The sequence below is a fragment of the Danio rerio genome, chromosome 23, assembly GCF_049306965.1.
Source record: "Danio rerio strain Tuebingen ecotype United States chromosome 23, GRCz12tu, whole genome shotgun sequence".
Taxonomy (NCBI): Eukaryota; Metazoa; Chordata; class Actinopteri; order Cypriniformes; family Danionidae; genus Danio; species Danio rerio.
Window position 1 is genome coordinate 423,202 of NC_133198.1, and position 18,002 is coordinate 441,203.

At 40.5% G+C, this 18,002-nt stretch overlaps 2 protein-coding genes across 2 annotated transcripts in view; one reads left to right on the plus strand and one right to left on the minus strand.

Moving 5' to 3' along the window:
- The window catches only part of bltp3a (bridge-like lipid transfer protein family member 3A), a 31,347-nt gene extending 30,547 nt beyond the window's left edge, over positions 1 to 800 (minus strand). Inside the window, exon 1 of the mRNA XM_001921432.9 lies at positions 652 to 800. Coding sequence (XP_001921467.4) covers positions 652 to 695 — 44 coding nt within the window. The 5' untranslated portion in view covers positions 696 to 800. The remainder of the gene's footprint in view (positions 1 to 651) is intronic.
- Positions 801 to 3,319: 2,519 nt separating this feature from the next.
- ap4b1 (adaptor related protein complex 4 subunit beta 1) lies at positions 3,320 to 17,413 on the plus strand. The gene is given in 11 exon segments (NM_200338.1): positions 3,320 to 3,399; positions 4,208 to 4,340; positions 4,748 to 4,972; positions 7,700 to 7,830; positions 8,778 to 8,925; positions 9,075 to 9,571; positions 10,014 to 10,097; positions 12,433 to 12,536; positions 15,045 to 15,252; positions 16,198 to 16,470; positions 16,961 to 17,413. Coding segments are annotated over 10 exon segments (2,190 nt in total). The 5' UTR covers positions 3,320 to 3,399; positions 4,208 to 4,227; the 3' UTR covers positions 17,368 to 17,413.
- Positions 17,414 to 18,002: the final 589 nt, after the last annotated feature.

The window sequence follows — 18,002 nt, forward strand, 5'->3', positions numbered from 1 at the left end:
GTTTAGTGCACACACATATCTTAGGTTAAACTTTTATTTTTGATGCAATTAGTACATTAAAATCTGCTTTAACTGTAAAAAACATATCAAATAAAACATAAATGACCTACGTCTTAGATGACCTGTCAGCCGAGGGAGGGTTAATATACAGCAAAATGTCATAATGTGATAAATGTCATAATTATTAAAACATACAACCTCTAAAAGAACTAAAACATACTTCAGAGACTAAATAAACAAAACAAAAAAACAAAAACAGTCACCATGTGTGATGTATAAACCTATTTACTTATTACTTTACCACACATGACGTCATGTTGAGTCTCCCAATATTATCTAAAGACAAAAAGCAAGTTAACAGGACACTGTCAGGCCCAGTGTGTGTGTGTGTGTGTGTGTGTGTGTGTGTGTGTGCAGGTGAATGGTTATTTAACACCGGTGATGCTGCAGTCCATTAGCCTGTCCGCTAACCCCCTCAAATGCGCTTTTATATCCCTGTCAAACAAAAAAACCACAGCTCTGTGTGTGTGTTTGTGTATATAACACGGGCTGTGTGTGTTGTGTGTGTGTTTATTAGCAGTGTGAGCCCCGTGATGGTCCTCCTCTTCTTCATGCAGACACTGACATTACCGAATAAAAGCCGCTTCTCACCGGGACAGATGCTTCAGGATCTGCTTCTTAATTATTCCCGCCATCCCGTCAGATGAGCCTCCTGTTCTCCAGCATCTTCAGAAATCTTTCGCTGACACACACACTCTCACGCACGCACACAAACACACACTCACACAAACACACACACCGCTCACGACTGTCTCTTCTGCAGATGATGATGACCGGTTTAGCCCCGCCCACAGACCGGCTGCTTGTCAAAATAAAACACCTCAGAGAGAGGGGATACAGCTGCGGATACGCACTTCAATCATACATTCGTTTAATTTCTGTCGATGTGGTCCCTGATTTATCCAGGGTCGCCACTGCAGAATGAATGGGGGCTTTGGCTAAAACGAGGCTGTCAGTGAAAATCCTATAGATGTCTAAGAAAAGCCCAAAATTAGACTAATCAGAGTACGCAGACTTCACGTGTGCAGTTATTTATTATTGTGTATTTGATGACATTATGTCTAGTTTTGGGCTGTATTTACCAACGTCTATTAGATTTTCACTGACAACCCAAATGTAGCCCTTTGTTTAATGAAGACCAAGTTTAAATGTTCATTAGACATCTATAAGCTATTTACAAGACGTCTATTGGACATCTATTAGACATCTATTAAACGTTTACTAAACATCTACTAGACATCTATTAAACATCTATTAGACATCTATTAGACATCTACTAGACATCTGCTAGACATCTATCAGGCATCTTTTAGATATCTATTAGACATCTATTAAACATCTATTAGACATCTATTAGACATCTTCTAGACATCTGCTAGATCTGCTAGACATCTATCAGGCATCTTTTAGATATCTATTAGACATCTATTAAACATCTACTAGACATCTATTAAACATCTATTAGACATCTGCTAGACATCCATCAGGCATCTTTTAGACATCTATTAAACATCTACTAGACATCTATTAATCATCTGTTAGACACTACTAGACATCTATGAAACATCTACTAGACATATACAAGACATCTTTTAGACAACTATTAGACATCTATTAAACATCTACTAGACATCTACTAGACATCTATTAGACATCTATTAGACATGTACAAGACATCTACTAGACACCTATTAGACATCTGCTAGACATCTACAAGACATCTAATAGACATCTATTAAACATTGATTAGACATTATTAGACATCTAGACATCTAATAATTATCTGTTAGACATGTACTAGACATCTACTAGGCATCTATTAGACATCTATTAGACATCTATTAATCATCTGTTAGACACTACTAGACATCTATGAAACATCTACTAGACATCTTTTAGACATATATTAGAGATCTATTACACATCTATTAAACCTTTACTAGACATCTCTTAGACATCTACAAGACATCTGTTAGACATCTATTAAACATCTGTTAAACCTTTACTAGGCATCTATTAGGCATGTATCAGACATCTATAAGACTATCTTTTAAACACAAAAATGCAGTGTTGCTGTGGTAAAATAGGGGTCTCACAACAAGCATTGATTGTGTTTAAAGATGTCTGATAGATGTCTAATAGGTATCTAAACATTGACATCTTGGCTAAAACAAGGCTAAATTGTTTTTAACTGCATGCTGCTTGAGTATAGTCTTTAAATATGTTTGATATGATTTTTTGAGGGTTGAATAAAGCAGAAAGAAAAAAATTAACAGAGAAAATACAGAACTAACTAACAAACAATCCAGCTAACTATATTAGCTAATTAATTAATTAATTAAAGAATAAACAAGCAAATGGAATTGACGTTTCATGTTTAATTACTTGGTAATTTATATTATCTAATATGTTCAGTTTTCTCACAGAAAGAAGGTCGCTGGTTCGAGTCCCAGCTGGTTCAGTTGGTGTTTCTGTGTGGAGTTTGCATGTTCTCCCTGTGTTGGCGTGGGTTTCCTTCGAGTGCTGCAGTTTCCCCCACAATCTGAACACATACGCTATAGGGGAATTGATTAATTACATTGGCCAAAGTGTGTGTGCAAGAGTGTGTGTGTGTTTTCCAGTACTGGGTTGCAACTGGAAGGGCATCCGTTGCATAAAACATATGCTGGATAGGTTGGCGGTTCATCCCGTTGTGGCGACCCCTGATTAATAAAGGGACTGAGCCGAAAAGAAAGTGAATGAATAAATAAATTAATGTTCAGTTTATTTATTTATTTTTAATTTAGTATTTTTATTTAATGTTTTGGTGAATAATGAAATATTAAACAATATTCATATTAGTGTTTAGTTTTATTAATTTGAATGTGTGTTTCTCCCTTGTTTTATTTGCAACACAATTTATTATGCAGCAAAATAACTTTATTTTACTTAAAATAGTTTTTTACAACCTTTCAAAACTATTTAAATATTTATGAGAACGTGAATATTTTATTATTCATTTTTGTATTTGATTTAAAACATCCTGATTCACAATGACAGAAGTGCAGTTAGGATGCATAGGCACATGCCATGCAATATGTATCAAAGAATTTAATGAATGCAACTTTTACACATTTATTATTGATAAAATGTTTACATTAACGTCATTAAAGTACCGTGATTAAAATGTTAAACCAGACTTTTATTTTGAAAACCTAATAATGTGTTGTCAAAGGAAGTAAAGAACGGATTCTGGCTTCGCGCTTTCTGTTTGACATAAACACACCGATCATCTGATGCTGTCCAATATTAATGTTCATTTTTAACTATTATGTTGCTGTTTAGAAAGTGATACTGAAGGTATGTCACATTTAATTACGTTATGAGTGCGAAAAGCGTATTTATTTAATAAAAGTAGTAGCTGTGAGACTATGACTAGCTAAACAGAAATACAGTAATGTTTAATATCGGAAGGCATTTTATTCTGAACTGTAGATTGAAGGTGTTCTGTTACTGTACTGCTGTATCTAATTAAAGTTGAGTCTTAATGTTATTAATGATTGTCCTATGCTCATTAACATTGTTTTGATGGGGCTGGTTTAATGTGTGTGATACTGTACTGTCAGACTGACCTTTATTATGACATGCAGTGTTTGTTATGATTATCAGACGTCATTAAAACTCTTACATTATATCACAGGGATTCAGAAAAGACTATATTGGGTTTGTTAAAGGGTCAGTTCACCCATAAAATGAACATTACCTCATCATTTACTCTCCCACATACACCTTTACGAGGTTAAACACAAAAGAAGATACTTTGAGGAATGCTGGGTAGTTGGAAAAACAAACAGTATGGATGTCAATGAGGATGTTTTTCTAAATATGTTGTTTTGTGTTTAATAGAAGAAAAAACCACATGAGGCAGAGTAACTGATGAGATAATGTTAACTTCAGGGGTGAACTATGACTTTAACAAACTCAGTCTTTACCGAGTCCCTCTGGAATAATAGTTTTATTGACGAGTCCTAATCATAACAAACACTGCATGTTATAATGAAGGCCAGTCTAACTCAAGTGAAGAGTGAGTGAACGATGACTGAATGATCATTATTGGATGAACTGTCTCTTTAAGATTGGGTTCCTCTGCTGTTTTGTTTTGTGGCAGGCCTCTGAAGAACCCAGAAAATGCCTTATTTTGGGTCGGAGGAGACGGTTAAGGAGCTTAAACGTGCTCTGTCTAATCCTAATGTTCAAGCAGACCGTCTCCGCTACAAGAGCTACATCACTAAAGTCATCAGGTCTGTGAATTTTTACTGTATTTAAACAAAACAGATTTATTAAACAGTAAAATAAGAGTTTGGTCACCAAAAATCATTAGGAATAGAAAGATATTACATTTAAACTAAATCAGTTATTGCAATAACCAAAAAAAATTCAACTAAATTTAATCATTTGAATGTTCCTCCTGATTTTATTTAAGTTTATTGTAATATTTTCCCCCAACATATTAATTTAGGCGTAGTAATCTTTGTACTGTGGTCTTCAGTGTTTTTCTTAGTTGATCAGTTTTGTCTGCACAAATGTATTCCTGTAAAGCATCCTGTAGAGAATATTAATGTAAAACAGCGGTCTGTGAGGGGTCAAACTGTACTTATAAATCATAAAGTGATTTCTGATGTAATGTTATTTGTGTATTTCCTCACAGGTACATGACGCAGGGTCTGGATGTCTCTGCTTTATTCATGGACATGGTGAAAGCCAGTGCCACGGTGGATATTGTTCAGAAGAAACTTGTATATCTGTACATGTGCACCTATGCCAGCGATAAGCCTGACCTGGCTCTGCTGGCCATCAACACACTGAGAAAAGACTGTGCAGATCCCAATCCCATGGTGCGAGGCCTGGCCCTGAGAAACATGTGCAACTTCAGGTGTGTATTGTCTGACTCTTTCGTTGTTTAGACCTATGCTGCGTTCCAATTCACCAACATATACCTAGAACACTGTAATCATTTTAATTGAAGCGCTTAGCAACTACCCAAAAGAATACTTTACACGTACTATTGAGAAACACTATAATCAGTAGCACCTTAGCAACAACCAAGAAGAACACCTTATAAATCACTTAGCAACACCCTAGCAACCATCTAATACTCAGACAATCACCTAGTAACGCCCCTGACCACCTGGAACACCACAATAACATCCAAGCAATGACCTTAACCACTGTACTAGTTACCATTGAAACACTCCAATATGTTGGCAACTACCCAGAACACCTTACACCTACTATTGAGAAAAAAACAACAACAGCCTAGCAATGACTCTGATCAATGTAACTGCTGGCCTTACAACAGTCTAAACAAAGCAACACCCTAGCAACCATCCAAGACACACTGTCAATCACCTAGTAACGCCCCTGACAATCTGGAACACAACAACAACAACGTCCAAGCAATGACTTTAACACTATCAGCTGCCTTTGCAACACTATAATAAGTAGCACCTTAGCAACAACCAAGAAGAACACCTTTTAAATCACTTAGCACTACCCTAGCAACTGTTATGAACACAACTGCTTAGCAACCATCCTAGACATCATAGTAATCATCTCTGGAACAACACTACCACAACATTCAAGCAATGACTCTGAAGAGTGTAACTTCTGGCCTTACAACAGTCTAAACAAAGCAACAGCCTAGCAACCATCTATGACGCACTGTCAATCACCTAGTAATGCCCCTGACAACATGGAACACCACAACAACATCCAAGCAATGACCTCTAACACTGCAATAACTGCCATTGAAACACTAATCGGTAACATGTTAGCAATTGCCCAGAAAAACACATTATAAATCACTTAGCAACACCTTAGCAACCATTAGGAACACAACAACTGCCTAGCAACCATCCTAGACCTCATAGTAAACCTCCCTGGAACGACACTACTACAACATTCAAGCAATTAATGAATCAAACAGTGTAACTGCTGGCCTTACAACAAAGCAACACCATAGCAATCATCTATGACGCACTGTCAATCACCTAGTAACGCCCCTGACAACCTGAAACACCACAACAACATCCAACCATTGACCTCTAACACTCCACCAGTTGCCATTGAAACACTCTAATAAGTAACATCTTAGCAACTACCCAGAAGAACACATTACACTTACTATTAAGAACAAATCAACACCCTAGCAACCATCTAAGATACACTAACAATCACCCAATAACGCCCCTGACAACCTGGAACACAACAACATCCAATAAATGACCTTAACCAGTTGTCATTGAAACACTCTAATAAACAAAAACCTTAGCAACTACCAAGAAGAGCACCTTATCAATCGCTTAGCAACACCCTTGCAACTATTACAAACACATCTGCCTAGCAACCATCCTAGACATCATAGTAAACCTCTCTAGAACAACACTACTACAACATTTAAGTAATGACTCTGAACAGTGTAACTGCTGACCTTACAACACTCTTAACAAAGCAACACCATAGCAACCATTTAAAACTCACTGTCAATCACCTAGTAACGCCCCTGACCACCTGGAACAACACAGCAACATCCAAGCAATGACTTTTAACACTTTACCAGTTGCCATTGAAACACTCTAAGTAGCACCTTAGCAACTACCCAGAAGAACACATTATACTTAATACTGAGATAAAAACAACAGCCTAGCAACCATCTAAGACACACTGTCAATCACCTAATAACACCCCTGACAACCTGGAACACCACAACAACAACATCCAATCATTGACCTCTTAACACTCCACCAGTTGTCATTGAAACGCTCTAATAAGTAACACCTTAGCAACTACGAAGAACACTTTATAAATCACTTAGCAACACCCTAGCAACTATTACAAACACAATTGACTAGCAACCATCCTAGACATCATAACAAAGAGCTTAGAATGACCAAGAGGTGACACTCAATAGAACGGTCCATTGCAACACTCTGGATTCCGCCATATTGGAGTGAAAGCGATCGGCCGTCTCTTGAATCTTATTGCTGTCGCAACAGCAAGCAGCTGCTTTATTTTTATTTATTCATTTAAAAAAGCGCATTAAAGCTGAGATACAACCTGAAAGACGACAATACAACACTCACTATCACAATCATCAGCACTTTAATAGTTAATTTTACAGACGTGTAATATGCTGCTGTTCTAGTGGAGTTTTCATTCCAGCCGCTGCGCCATCTAGTGGCTGTTTCCAAAATCGCATTAGAGTGTCGCCTCTTGGTGATTCTATGCTGTTTGATCATAGTAACCATCTCTGGAACAACACTACCTCACCATTCAAGCAATGACAAATGGACAGTGTAAGTGCTGGCTTTACAACACTCTAAACAAAGCAACACCCTGACTTGACCCTTATAAACACACCGCCTGCTGAAAGGTTTGCGATGGCGTTTTCTTTTTATTTCGTGTCCATGATATGCTGTAATATCACAGTGTTTATAAGCACATGTATTCTCATGACAACACTGACATTTTTTTACCAACATATTGTGACCGTGTTGAAATCCAGGTAATGCACATGCCAACAGCGTTTCTGTCTTCTTTGATGAACACTGACAGATCCGCTGTCCTCTGTTTACACTCCATTTTTGGCTTGCTTTTCCAGAATGCCAGGAATGACAGAGTACATAGAGCAGCCCATTGTTGCTGGTCTGCGGGACAAAGCCAGCTACGTAAGGAGAGTCGCTGTGCTTGGCTGTGCCAAAATGCACAGTCTACAGCCCCGCACGGAGATAGGTGACTTTCACCCCTTATTATGATCTGATAATTATTGGTTAATCGATTAAATGATGCAGCATTTTGTTTCTCAGTGTTCTCTTTAAAGGAATGTTTTGGGCTCAGGAGCATCGCATTGATTCTGACCTAATTATGTCTTTCTTTCAACATCACACACTTGCACATGTTTTGGAGAAATCAAACATTTGTATTCAAAGCAAGACAATACAAAGACTGTTTGCTCTATTATTACTGAGGTATTTCCTGTCCTCGGGGCTTTACATGGCCGTAGCGTTTCTACTTTGTTTTGCATTATTGAAAGGCCCTTCCGGTTTGAGGAAGTTTTATTTAAGAGACAGGAAAACATATCTTTGATCTTATGGTTGAGCTACATAACTCGTGATGGCGAAACGACATCAGCAGCCTGACGACACTCTAACAACCTAAACAACAACCCCATAATCACCCAGGACACCCTAGCACCACTTAGCAGTGCCTTAGCAACCAATCGCAACACAAAGCAACAGCCTAGCGACACTAACAAGCAAGGTCTTGTAAAAACCCTTACAATCACCCAGCACCCAGTGGCTGCTATAGACTAGTGACACTCTAACTAGCAACAGCCTAAGTTAAGCAACACTAAGCAATGCCCTAGCAACCACTTTGAGCAAAAACAACAGCCTAGCAACGCTCTCTAACAAGTAACAGTCCAGTAGTAATACAGCACAGAGCAGGAAGGATGTATGCAGTGTGTGACTGTACTGTGTGTGTGTGTGTGTGCGTGTGTGTGTGTGTGTGTGTGCGTGTGTGCGTGTGTGTGTGTGTGTGTGTGTGTGTGTGTGTTTGTGTGTGTGTGTGTGTGTGTGTGTGTGTGTGTGTGTTTATGTGTGTGTGTGTGTGTGTGTGTGTTTATGTGTGTGTTTATGTGTGTGTTTATGTGTGTGTTTGTGTTTGTGTGTGTGTTTCAGATGGCAGTCTAGTGAACGAGCTGTATGCCCTACTGAGGGACCCAGACCCAGTGGTGGTGGTGAACTGTCTGCGGGCCCTGGAGGACATCCTGAAGGATGAGGGCGGAGTGGTTATTAATAAACCCATCGCTCATCACCTGCTCAACAGGTCACACCCCCCACCCCTCCCCTAAAAGGAGAATAACACTAAGTAGTGCATAAAATACATAAACAAATAAGCGTGATATCATAAACTAAAGACTGAAAACAGGTGGATGTACTCGTATTGAATGCTGTTCTGCTGTTTTCTACACTCAGACTGAAGGATCTGGACAGCTGGGCTCAGAGTGAAGTGTTGACGTTCCTGCTCCGCTACCGTCCTCGAAATGACGACGAGCTTTTCGACATCCTCAGCCTGCTGGACCCCTTCCTCCAGAGCAGCCAATCACATGTGGCCATCTCCACGCTCCGCCTCTTCCTCCATCTGGCCGCCGCCCACCCCGCAGTCCAGGCTGACGCCCTGCTGTGCTCCAGTGCGCCCCTGCTGGCCACGTGTGGCGCTGCATCCCGGGAGCTGCGCTTTGCTGGACTGTGCCACATTCAGCAGGTGATGCGCAGTCAGCCGGCCCTATTCAACACACACTACAAGCGCTTCTTCTGCGGGTACTCGGAGCCCAGTTACATTAAATTCAGGAAGATGGAGATCCTGGTGGCGCTGGTGAACGATGAGAACGTGGCGCTGGTGTTGGAGGAGATGAAGAGCTACTGTACTGATGTGTCTGCTGAACTGGCCCAGGCTGCCATCGCCGCTATTGGTGAAGATACACCTCACTGTTAGAGATACCTTTACTTCCTTAGCTGTAACAAGATATTATTATTATCACAGCGGAATGAACCGCCAACTATTCCAGCGTATGTTTTACACTGTGGATGGCCTTCCACCTGCAACCCAGTACTGGGAAACCATATAACCCATATACACCTATTCACACTCATACACTACAGCCAGTTTAGTTGATCAGTTCCCCTATAGTGCATGTGTTTGGACTGGGAAACCGGAGCACCCGGAGGAAACCCATGCCAACACGGGGAGAACATGCAAACTCCACACAGAAACACCAACTGACCCAGCCGAGACTCAAACCAGTGACCTTCATACTGTGAGGCCACAGTGCTAACCACTGAGCCACTGTGCTGCTGTTGTTATCAGTACAGCTGTGTGTTTTCTTATTGCACATGTTTCTTTCTGGTGTCCAGGGCGTATAGGGCGAACATACAGCGAGAAGTGTCTGGATATCCTGACCGGCCTGCTGGCACTGAAGCAGGATCACATCACATCCGGTACGAGAACACACACACCTCTGCATGATTTCTCTTATTGTTCACCCAAACATCATCATTTACACTCCTTCTACTTGTATTAAACCTTTATGAGTTTCTTTCTTCTGTTCAGCACAAATGAAGATATTTTGAAGAATGTTGGAAACCGGTAACCATTGACCTCCATAGTATTTGTTTTGGAAAGTCAGGGGTTACCGGCTTTCAGCATTCTTCAAAATATCTTCATTTGGGTGAACAGGAAAGAAACTCAAAGGACTTGATCTTAGTGTTCCCGGGTAACCATTTACTTCTACAGGATTAGATTAAATAAATTTAGAGTAAATATGGTATTTAAAAGGGGGGGGGGGGGGGATAAATATTCCTTTATTACAGGTATGTCACAAAATAAGTGACAAAATGGTAGTGTATGATACTTGGTAACCATTGACTTCCATAGATTTGTTTTTCCTACTATGCAAGTGAATGGTTACCGGTTTTCAGCATTCTTCAAAATATCTTCTTTAGTGTTCAACAGGAGAAAGTAGCTAATTAAAAGGGAGGAAGGCGGGGAGGGGCGGTCAACTATTGCATTATTAAATTACAAAATAAGTGACAAAGCAGTCCAGTTAATAACATTTCAGTTTTTCATCTTTTCTGAGAGGGGTCTTGCTGCAGACTCGGTACAGTGCAGTCTGAGCTGCATCCAATGCTTTTTAATGAGCTCACCTAACCCTACCCGTCACAGTGACGTCACTCACTGCATTGAGTGCATTGTGTCTGACATTGCATCGCTGAGTGATGCAGTCTCAGCTTGCATCATAAAGGCTGCATCCAGATACTATTGCCTTTTCTTCCCGGTGGATGTACTCTTAGTGTTACTGGGTAACCATTGACTTCCACAGCATTTGTTTTTCCCATTAGGGAAGTCAATGATTAACAGTTTTCAGCATTCTTCAAAATATCTTCATTTGTGTTTAACAAAAAAGCAGCTCATAAAGGTTTAAAACCCTTTGAGGGAGAGTAAATAAAGAGTAAATGTTCTTATTTGGGTGAACTGTCCCTTTAATAAGTGACAAAATTGTACTGTGTGTTACTGGGTAACCATTGAATTCCACTGTATTTGTTTTTCTTACTATGCAACTCAATGGTTAATGGTTACTGGTAGTGTTTAACAAAATAAAGAAACCCATGAAGGTTTAAAACCACTTGAGGGAGAGTAAATATGATTTTTAAGGGGGGGGGGGTAATAAATATTCCTTTATTACAGGTATGTCACAAAATAAGTGACAAAATGGTAGTGTATGTTACTGGGTAACCATTGACTTCCATAGATTTGTTTTTCCTACTATGCAAATGAATGGTTACCGGTTTTCAGCATTCTTCAAAGTATCTTCTTTAGTGTTCAACAGGTGAAAGAAACTCAAAAGTTTATAACTGTTGAAGGAGAGTAAATAGAGAGGAAATATTTATTTTTGGGTGAACTGACCCTTTAATAAGTTACTAAATAAGTGACAAAACGGTAATAACGTTTCAGTATTTTCTTCTACTTCCCTGGAGGATGTACTGTGTGTGTGTTACTGGGTAACCATTGATCTCCACAGTATTTGTTTTTCCTATTATTGAAGTCAGCGATTACATTCTTCAAAATGTCTTCATTTGTGTTTAACAAAAAAGAAACTCATTAAGGTTAAGGAGAGTAAATAAAGAGTTCATTTTCTTATTGGGTGAACTGCCCCTTTAATAAGTGACAAAATAGTCCTGTGTGTTACTGGGTAACCATTCACTTCCACACTGTTTGTTTTCCCTACTATACAATTCAATGGTTACCGGTTTCCAACATTCTTCAAAATATCTTCTGTAGTGTTTAACAAAAGAAAGAAACCCACAAAGGTTTAAAACCACTTGAGGAAGAGTAAATAAGGAGATATTTTTTATTTTTTGGTGAACTATTCCTTTATTAAATTACAAAACAAGTGACAAAACAGTCCAGTTAATGACATTTCAGTTTTTTCTGCTTCTTCCGGAAGGAACTGTACTCTCAGCGTTACTCATAAAGGTTTAAAAACACTTGAGGGAGAATATATGAAGAGTAATTCCTCATTTTTGGCAAATCTGAGCCTTTATTAAGTAGATGAGGGACAAAACGGTTCACTTAATGACATCTCTTTTTTTCTTCTTCTTCCTAATGGACGTACAGTGTGTGTGCATGTTTTACTGTTTGCTTTCCACAGACCTCTTTCTGCCTGGATGCAGGCTTTGTTTGCTAACAGACATTATAAGCTGACAGTATGGTCTGCTGCTTCTCTCTCTCTGTATGTGTGTGTGCGCGTGTGTGTGTGTGTGTGTGTGTGTTTAGCCGTGATCCAGACCTTCAGGGATCTGGTGTGGTTCTGTCCTCAGTGTACAGCCGCTGTGTGCCTCACTGTCGAGTCCTGTGTGGATTATCCTCAGGATAGTGAGGTGAGGACATCATTTATTATCATTCAGATGATTTTATTTACTCTAAAACAAGCACGTTTTCTGTTCACACTCGCATTCATACAGTCAAGCCCGAAATTATTCAAGTCCTCTGGCAAATTCAGATTTAAAGTCACTGTTATTCAACCAGCATGCTTTTTTTGACTGTAGTTGAGACAGGCTTCTCCCAGGGCTTCACTAGGGTAATTAGGGTAAAGTTAGGGTAATTAGGCAAGTCATTGTATAACAGTGGTTTGTTCTGGAGACAATCCAACACTAATATTGCTGAAGGGGTGAATAATATTGAGCTTAACATGGCTTTAAAACCGCTTTCATTCTAGCCGAAATAAAACAAATATGACTATCTCTAGAAGGACCAATATTAGAGGAAATATTTTTGAAAATATAATGTTTTTGTCAGCGCAATAGCCTAGTGGTTAGTGCGCCGACATATGGTGCAATAGCACGTCAGGGCGTCGCGAGTTTGAATCCCGGCTCGAGGACATTTCCTTACCCCCCCTCTCTCTCTCTCCCACTTTGCTTCCTGTCTTAATACTGTCCTATCTAATAAAGGCAAAAAAGGCCAAAAATAAATCTTTAAAAAAAAATATATATATACAATGTTTTTGAAACAACTTTATGAAATGATATAATGTTTTATTTTAATAATTTATGTGCATGTAAACGCTGCAAAATGTGTCCCACAAACTCAACTGACAGGCACACAATTAAAAAAAATACATAAATAATGTAAATAAAAATAAATAACAACACTGATGTGCTTTTAATCAATGACTGCACTTTATCTATCTGTCTTTCAGTCTGTCTGTCTACAGGTTTAGCATTTTTAAGTATGCTATACTTCACGCTAATATGCTCGCATTATGTTTAATGTTTGCATTTTAAATAGACTCTACAGTAATTTAGCCTAAAGTTTTCTTTTGCTAAACATTTATAAAAATAAAAAAAGGTCAAATGTGGAGAATGCAAACACGATTAATTAATTAAATTGCATATATCTGACTTTTAGCTTCTGTCTATACAACAAAAGTGCCTCATAAATAAACTGTGGACCAGCCCTTAGTTAATGCAACATGAACTAACAATGAACAGCTGTGTCTTCCTTAATGTAGTGTTCATTGTTTGTTCACGTTAGTAAACGCATTAACCAATACAACCTCATTGCAAGTAAACTATGCAATTCAATGGTTACCGGTTTCCAACATTCTTCAAAATATCTTCTGTAGTGTTTAACAAAAAAGCAGCTCATAAAGATGAGAAAGATGAGACTACATGAGGGAGAGTAAATAAAAAGTAGATTTTAACTTTCGGGTGAACTGTCCCTTTAATAAGTTACAAAATAGTAATGTGTGCTACTGGGTAACTATTGACTTCTGCAGTATTTGTTTTTCCTACTATGGAAGTCAATGGTTACCGGATTTCAGCATTTTTCAAAATATCTTCTGTAGTGTTTAACAGGTGAAAGAAACTCATAAAGGTTTAAAAGCACTTGAGGGAGAGTAAATACGGAGAAATTTCCACCATTTCTGGGTGAACTATTCCTTTAGTAAGTTAGAAACAAAGGAGTGACAAAACACTCTAGTTAACAACCTCATTGTAAATAAATACAGAAAATAATGAAATCACAAAACAAGAATAAAGAAATCAGAGTTTTGCAGTGTACATATAGATAGTACTGTATCTTTAAATAAAAACATGCTCATTTACTACGATTTTCCACACCCTGAAAACACAGCAGTGTCATGCACAGTAAATAACCTGCCTAACTGCATGAAAAATACAGCATTCTGTAGATGTGATGGTGTAAATGTGCCCCTCACACATCATCAAAACACACATCTATCACTCGGAGCCTTCAGTAGATTATCAGGTCAGATTCTGCACATGCAGCTTAATCAACTTCCGCTGGAGGGAAACAGATGCCTCAGATTAGCTGTAGAGAACACGATGAGCAGCCTATCAGACATGTCTGCAGAATAGTCATTTAAGCCAAAGCAGAAACCCAAACATGACTAAATGTCTACCAAATTTAAATAATCTGACCATAAATGCTCTGCAAAACACTTCAGATCATCAGAGAGTAGCAGTGTATGAATGCAAATAGCAGAACGTTATCATCTAAATCAGGAAAAGTGCATTCATCCATTCATTCATCCATTCATTCATTCATTCATTCATTTTCCCTTGGCCTAGTCTCTTAATTATCAGGGATCACCACAGTGGAATGAACCGTTAACGATTCTAGCATATGTTTTACTTCCAGCTGCAATCCAGCACTGGGAAACACCCATACACACTCATTCTCACACACAAACACACACTCATACATTACGGCCAGTGTAGTTGATCAGTTCCCCTATAGTGCATGTGTTTGGACTGTGGGGGCAACCGGAGCACCCGGGTACTTTAATATAGGCAGTAGTTCAGAGCCGTGAGCTGAACTGAAGGGTCAGGGTGAGAGTGAGTGAGATGTATTGTTGTGCTTGTCAGGGAAAGCAGGCTCTGTTGTGGCTGCTGGGCGAGCATGCGGATCAGATCAGCAGCGCCCCCTATCTGCTGGAGGTCTACATCGACGGGCTGAAGACGGAGCTGTCTGCGCCGCTGAAGATGGAGATACTGACCGCAGCACTCAAGATGTTCCTGAGACGCCCTGCTGAGACACAAGACATGCTGGGCCGTCTGCTGCACTACTGCATAGGTGATAGAGGACGACATGTCTGTCTGTCTGTCAGTGTGTGTGTGTGTGTGTGTGTGTGTGTGTGTGTGTGTGTGTGTGTGTCTCTCTGCCTGTGTCTGTCTGTCTGTCTCTGTGTGTCTGTTGTTCTGCCTTTGTCTGTCTGTCTGTCTGTTATTCTGTCTATCTTTGCCTGTTTGTCTGTTGTTCTGTCTGTCTGTGTTTGTTGTTCTGTCTGTGTCTGTTGTTCTGTCTGTCTCTCTGTCTGTCTGTTGTTCTGTCTGTCTGTCTGTCTGTCTGTCTGTCTGTCTGTGGCTGTTTTTCTGTCTGTCTGTGTTTGTTGTTCTATCTATCTGTCTGTCGTTCTGTTTGTGTCTGTTGTTCTGTCTGTCTGTCTGTCTGTCTGTCTGTCTGTCTGTCTGTCTGTCTGTCTGTCTGTCTGTCTGTGTCTGTTGTTTTGTCTGTCTGTCTGTCGTTCTGTCTGTGGCTGTTGTTCTGTCTGTCTGTCTGTCTGTCTGTGGCTGTTTTTCTGTCTGTCTGTGTCTGTTGTTTTGTCTGTCTGTCTGTCGTTCTGTCTGTGGCTGTTGTTCTGTCTGTCTGTGTCTGTTGTTTTGTCTGTTTATGTCTGTTGCTTTATCTGTCCGTGTCTGTCCATGTCTGTTGTTCTGTTTGTGTCTGTTGTTCTGACTGTATGTCTGTCTGTATGTCATTCTGTATGTCGTTCTGTCTGTCTGTCGTTCTGTCTGTCTGTTGTTCTGTCTTTATGTTGTTCTCTGTTTGTGTATTTCTGTCTGTTGGTGTTTGTTGTTTTGTCTGTCTCTGTCTCTCTATGTCTGTTCTGTCCTTGTCTGTCTGTCTGTCTGTCTGTCTGTGCACATTGATTTGAATCTTCACAGCAGGCGCATTAGATTCAGTATGTTCCCTATACATATAGTGTGTGTGTGTGTGTGTGTGTATGTGTGTCTTCAGAGGAGGAGAGCGACATGTGTGTGCGAGACCGGGCTCTGCTGTACTACAGGCTTCTTCAGCGGGGTATTGAAGAGACGAGGAAGGTTGTGACGGGCCCTAAATCAGACCCATCTCTGAGTGTCCTTACTAGTGCACAAGAGGAGCCCGTCAGTCAGTGGGTCTCTATTTTCAACACACTCGGCCCTCTGTCTGCAGCAGACCTACAGCTCCACAACACTGCTCTATCAGCATCAGAACACACCGACGACACTGCAGACACTGAGCTGCTCACAGGTACCAAGCAGAAACACTTTGATTGACATTCTCCCTTTGTACGTGTCATCAGAGGGGGAAAGCCCCGCCCACTAGTGCCCATCTCTCCATCTCATTAGCATAAACAGCAGGCCTGAGTGAGAAGCAGCCGTCTGTCCATTAGCCATTAGAGTGTTTGAATCGGCCACTATGCTGACACACAGGTGTCTGTAGCTCCGCCCTCTTCTGAAAAGAGCACAATCTCATTTGCATTTAAAGCGACAGTCACCAAAACACCACAATCAGGATCAAAGCCTGAAAGGGTCAGTTTTAGAGAGCTGGAAAACATCATCTGTGTGTATTCTCAGCTCAAACACACACACACACACACACACACACTCTAGAGACAGCAGAGTCGCATTTACATTCTCAACCCACCCTGCACATTCCCCTTTAATCTTTCATCTCTGGTTTTGAAAGTGCTGAATAAGAGCGTAACGCTGTACTCCACCATTGTGTCTCTGCCTGCCAGAACACGTCCCCGTCTCCATGCGGGACGTCTCAGAAGCAGGTGTCAGCCTGTGTGCGGGTGCTGCTGTGTCCCCCGAGGCGTTTGAGCAGATGTGGCAGCAGCTGGAGGTCCTGCAGCGTCAGACGGTGTGTTTCTCTGGATGCGCAGCGGACACACTTCAGAGCGCCCTGCAGCCGGTGCACATCCAGACTCTGGCCTTCAGCCCGGCCCGCGCGCTACCCTGGAGGGCCTACATCTATAGCAGGGGCTCCGGGACGCTCGTCCTAGCTGAACTGCTGCAGGATGACCCGGAGATGCTGACGGTGACTGTAAAACAGCAGCCCGAACACCAGCAGACCGTCACTGCATTCATCAGTGTGTTGCAGAGCGTCCTGCAGACTCTCAATACAGGACAAATGAGTGTTTAAATGATTTGCTGTGGTGCTACACTAATAAAAGAAGTCAACCTTTGGATCAACTTGTACTGTAGGGATCAGGGTGATAACAGGGGTCGGATCTAGATTCAGTTTAATTAAAGGTGCAGTAAGTTTGACACCCAGTGGTTGAAGTAGGTATTGCACGTCTGGTTCAACACACACACAAGTGCAGGTTGCCAGATTGACAACACCAACAGGAGCCTGACTATCAAGCCTAAAGGCTGATTTAAGGCTGACTTAAAGGGCACCTATGGTGGAAAATCTCCTTTTCCAGCTGTTTGGACAGACGTGTGTGCAGGTATAGTGTATAGACCGTCATATTGGGCTGATATAAGCACACACAGTCCTTTTTTTTCAGTTTAACAACATAAAAACGGTGGACTAATTGGAGCGGTTTTGAGACTGACTACAACTTGATTAACTATTTTTGGATGTAAGGCTCACTGGGCTCAACACATCGAATGAGCAACAGAGATTTTACATTTAGCAGCCATTTAAACTGAACACGCAGTGAATGCAATGTATCGAGATTTGGGCCATTAAACAGCTGATCCACCGAGTCTTTCAGCACACAGAAAACACTCGACTGATCTCGGCTGGCGGATCAACATTCACCACATGATCGC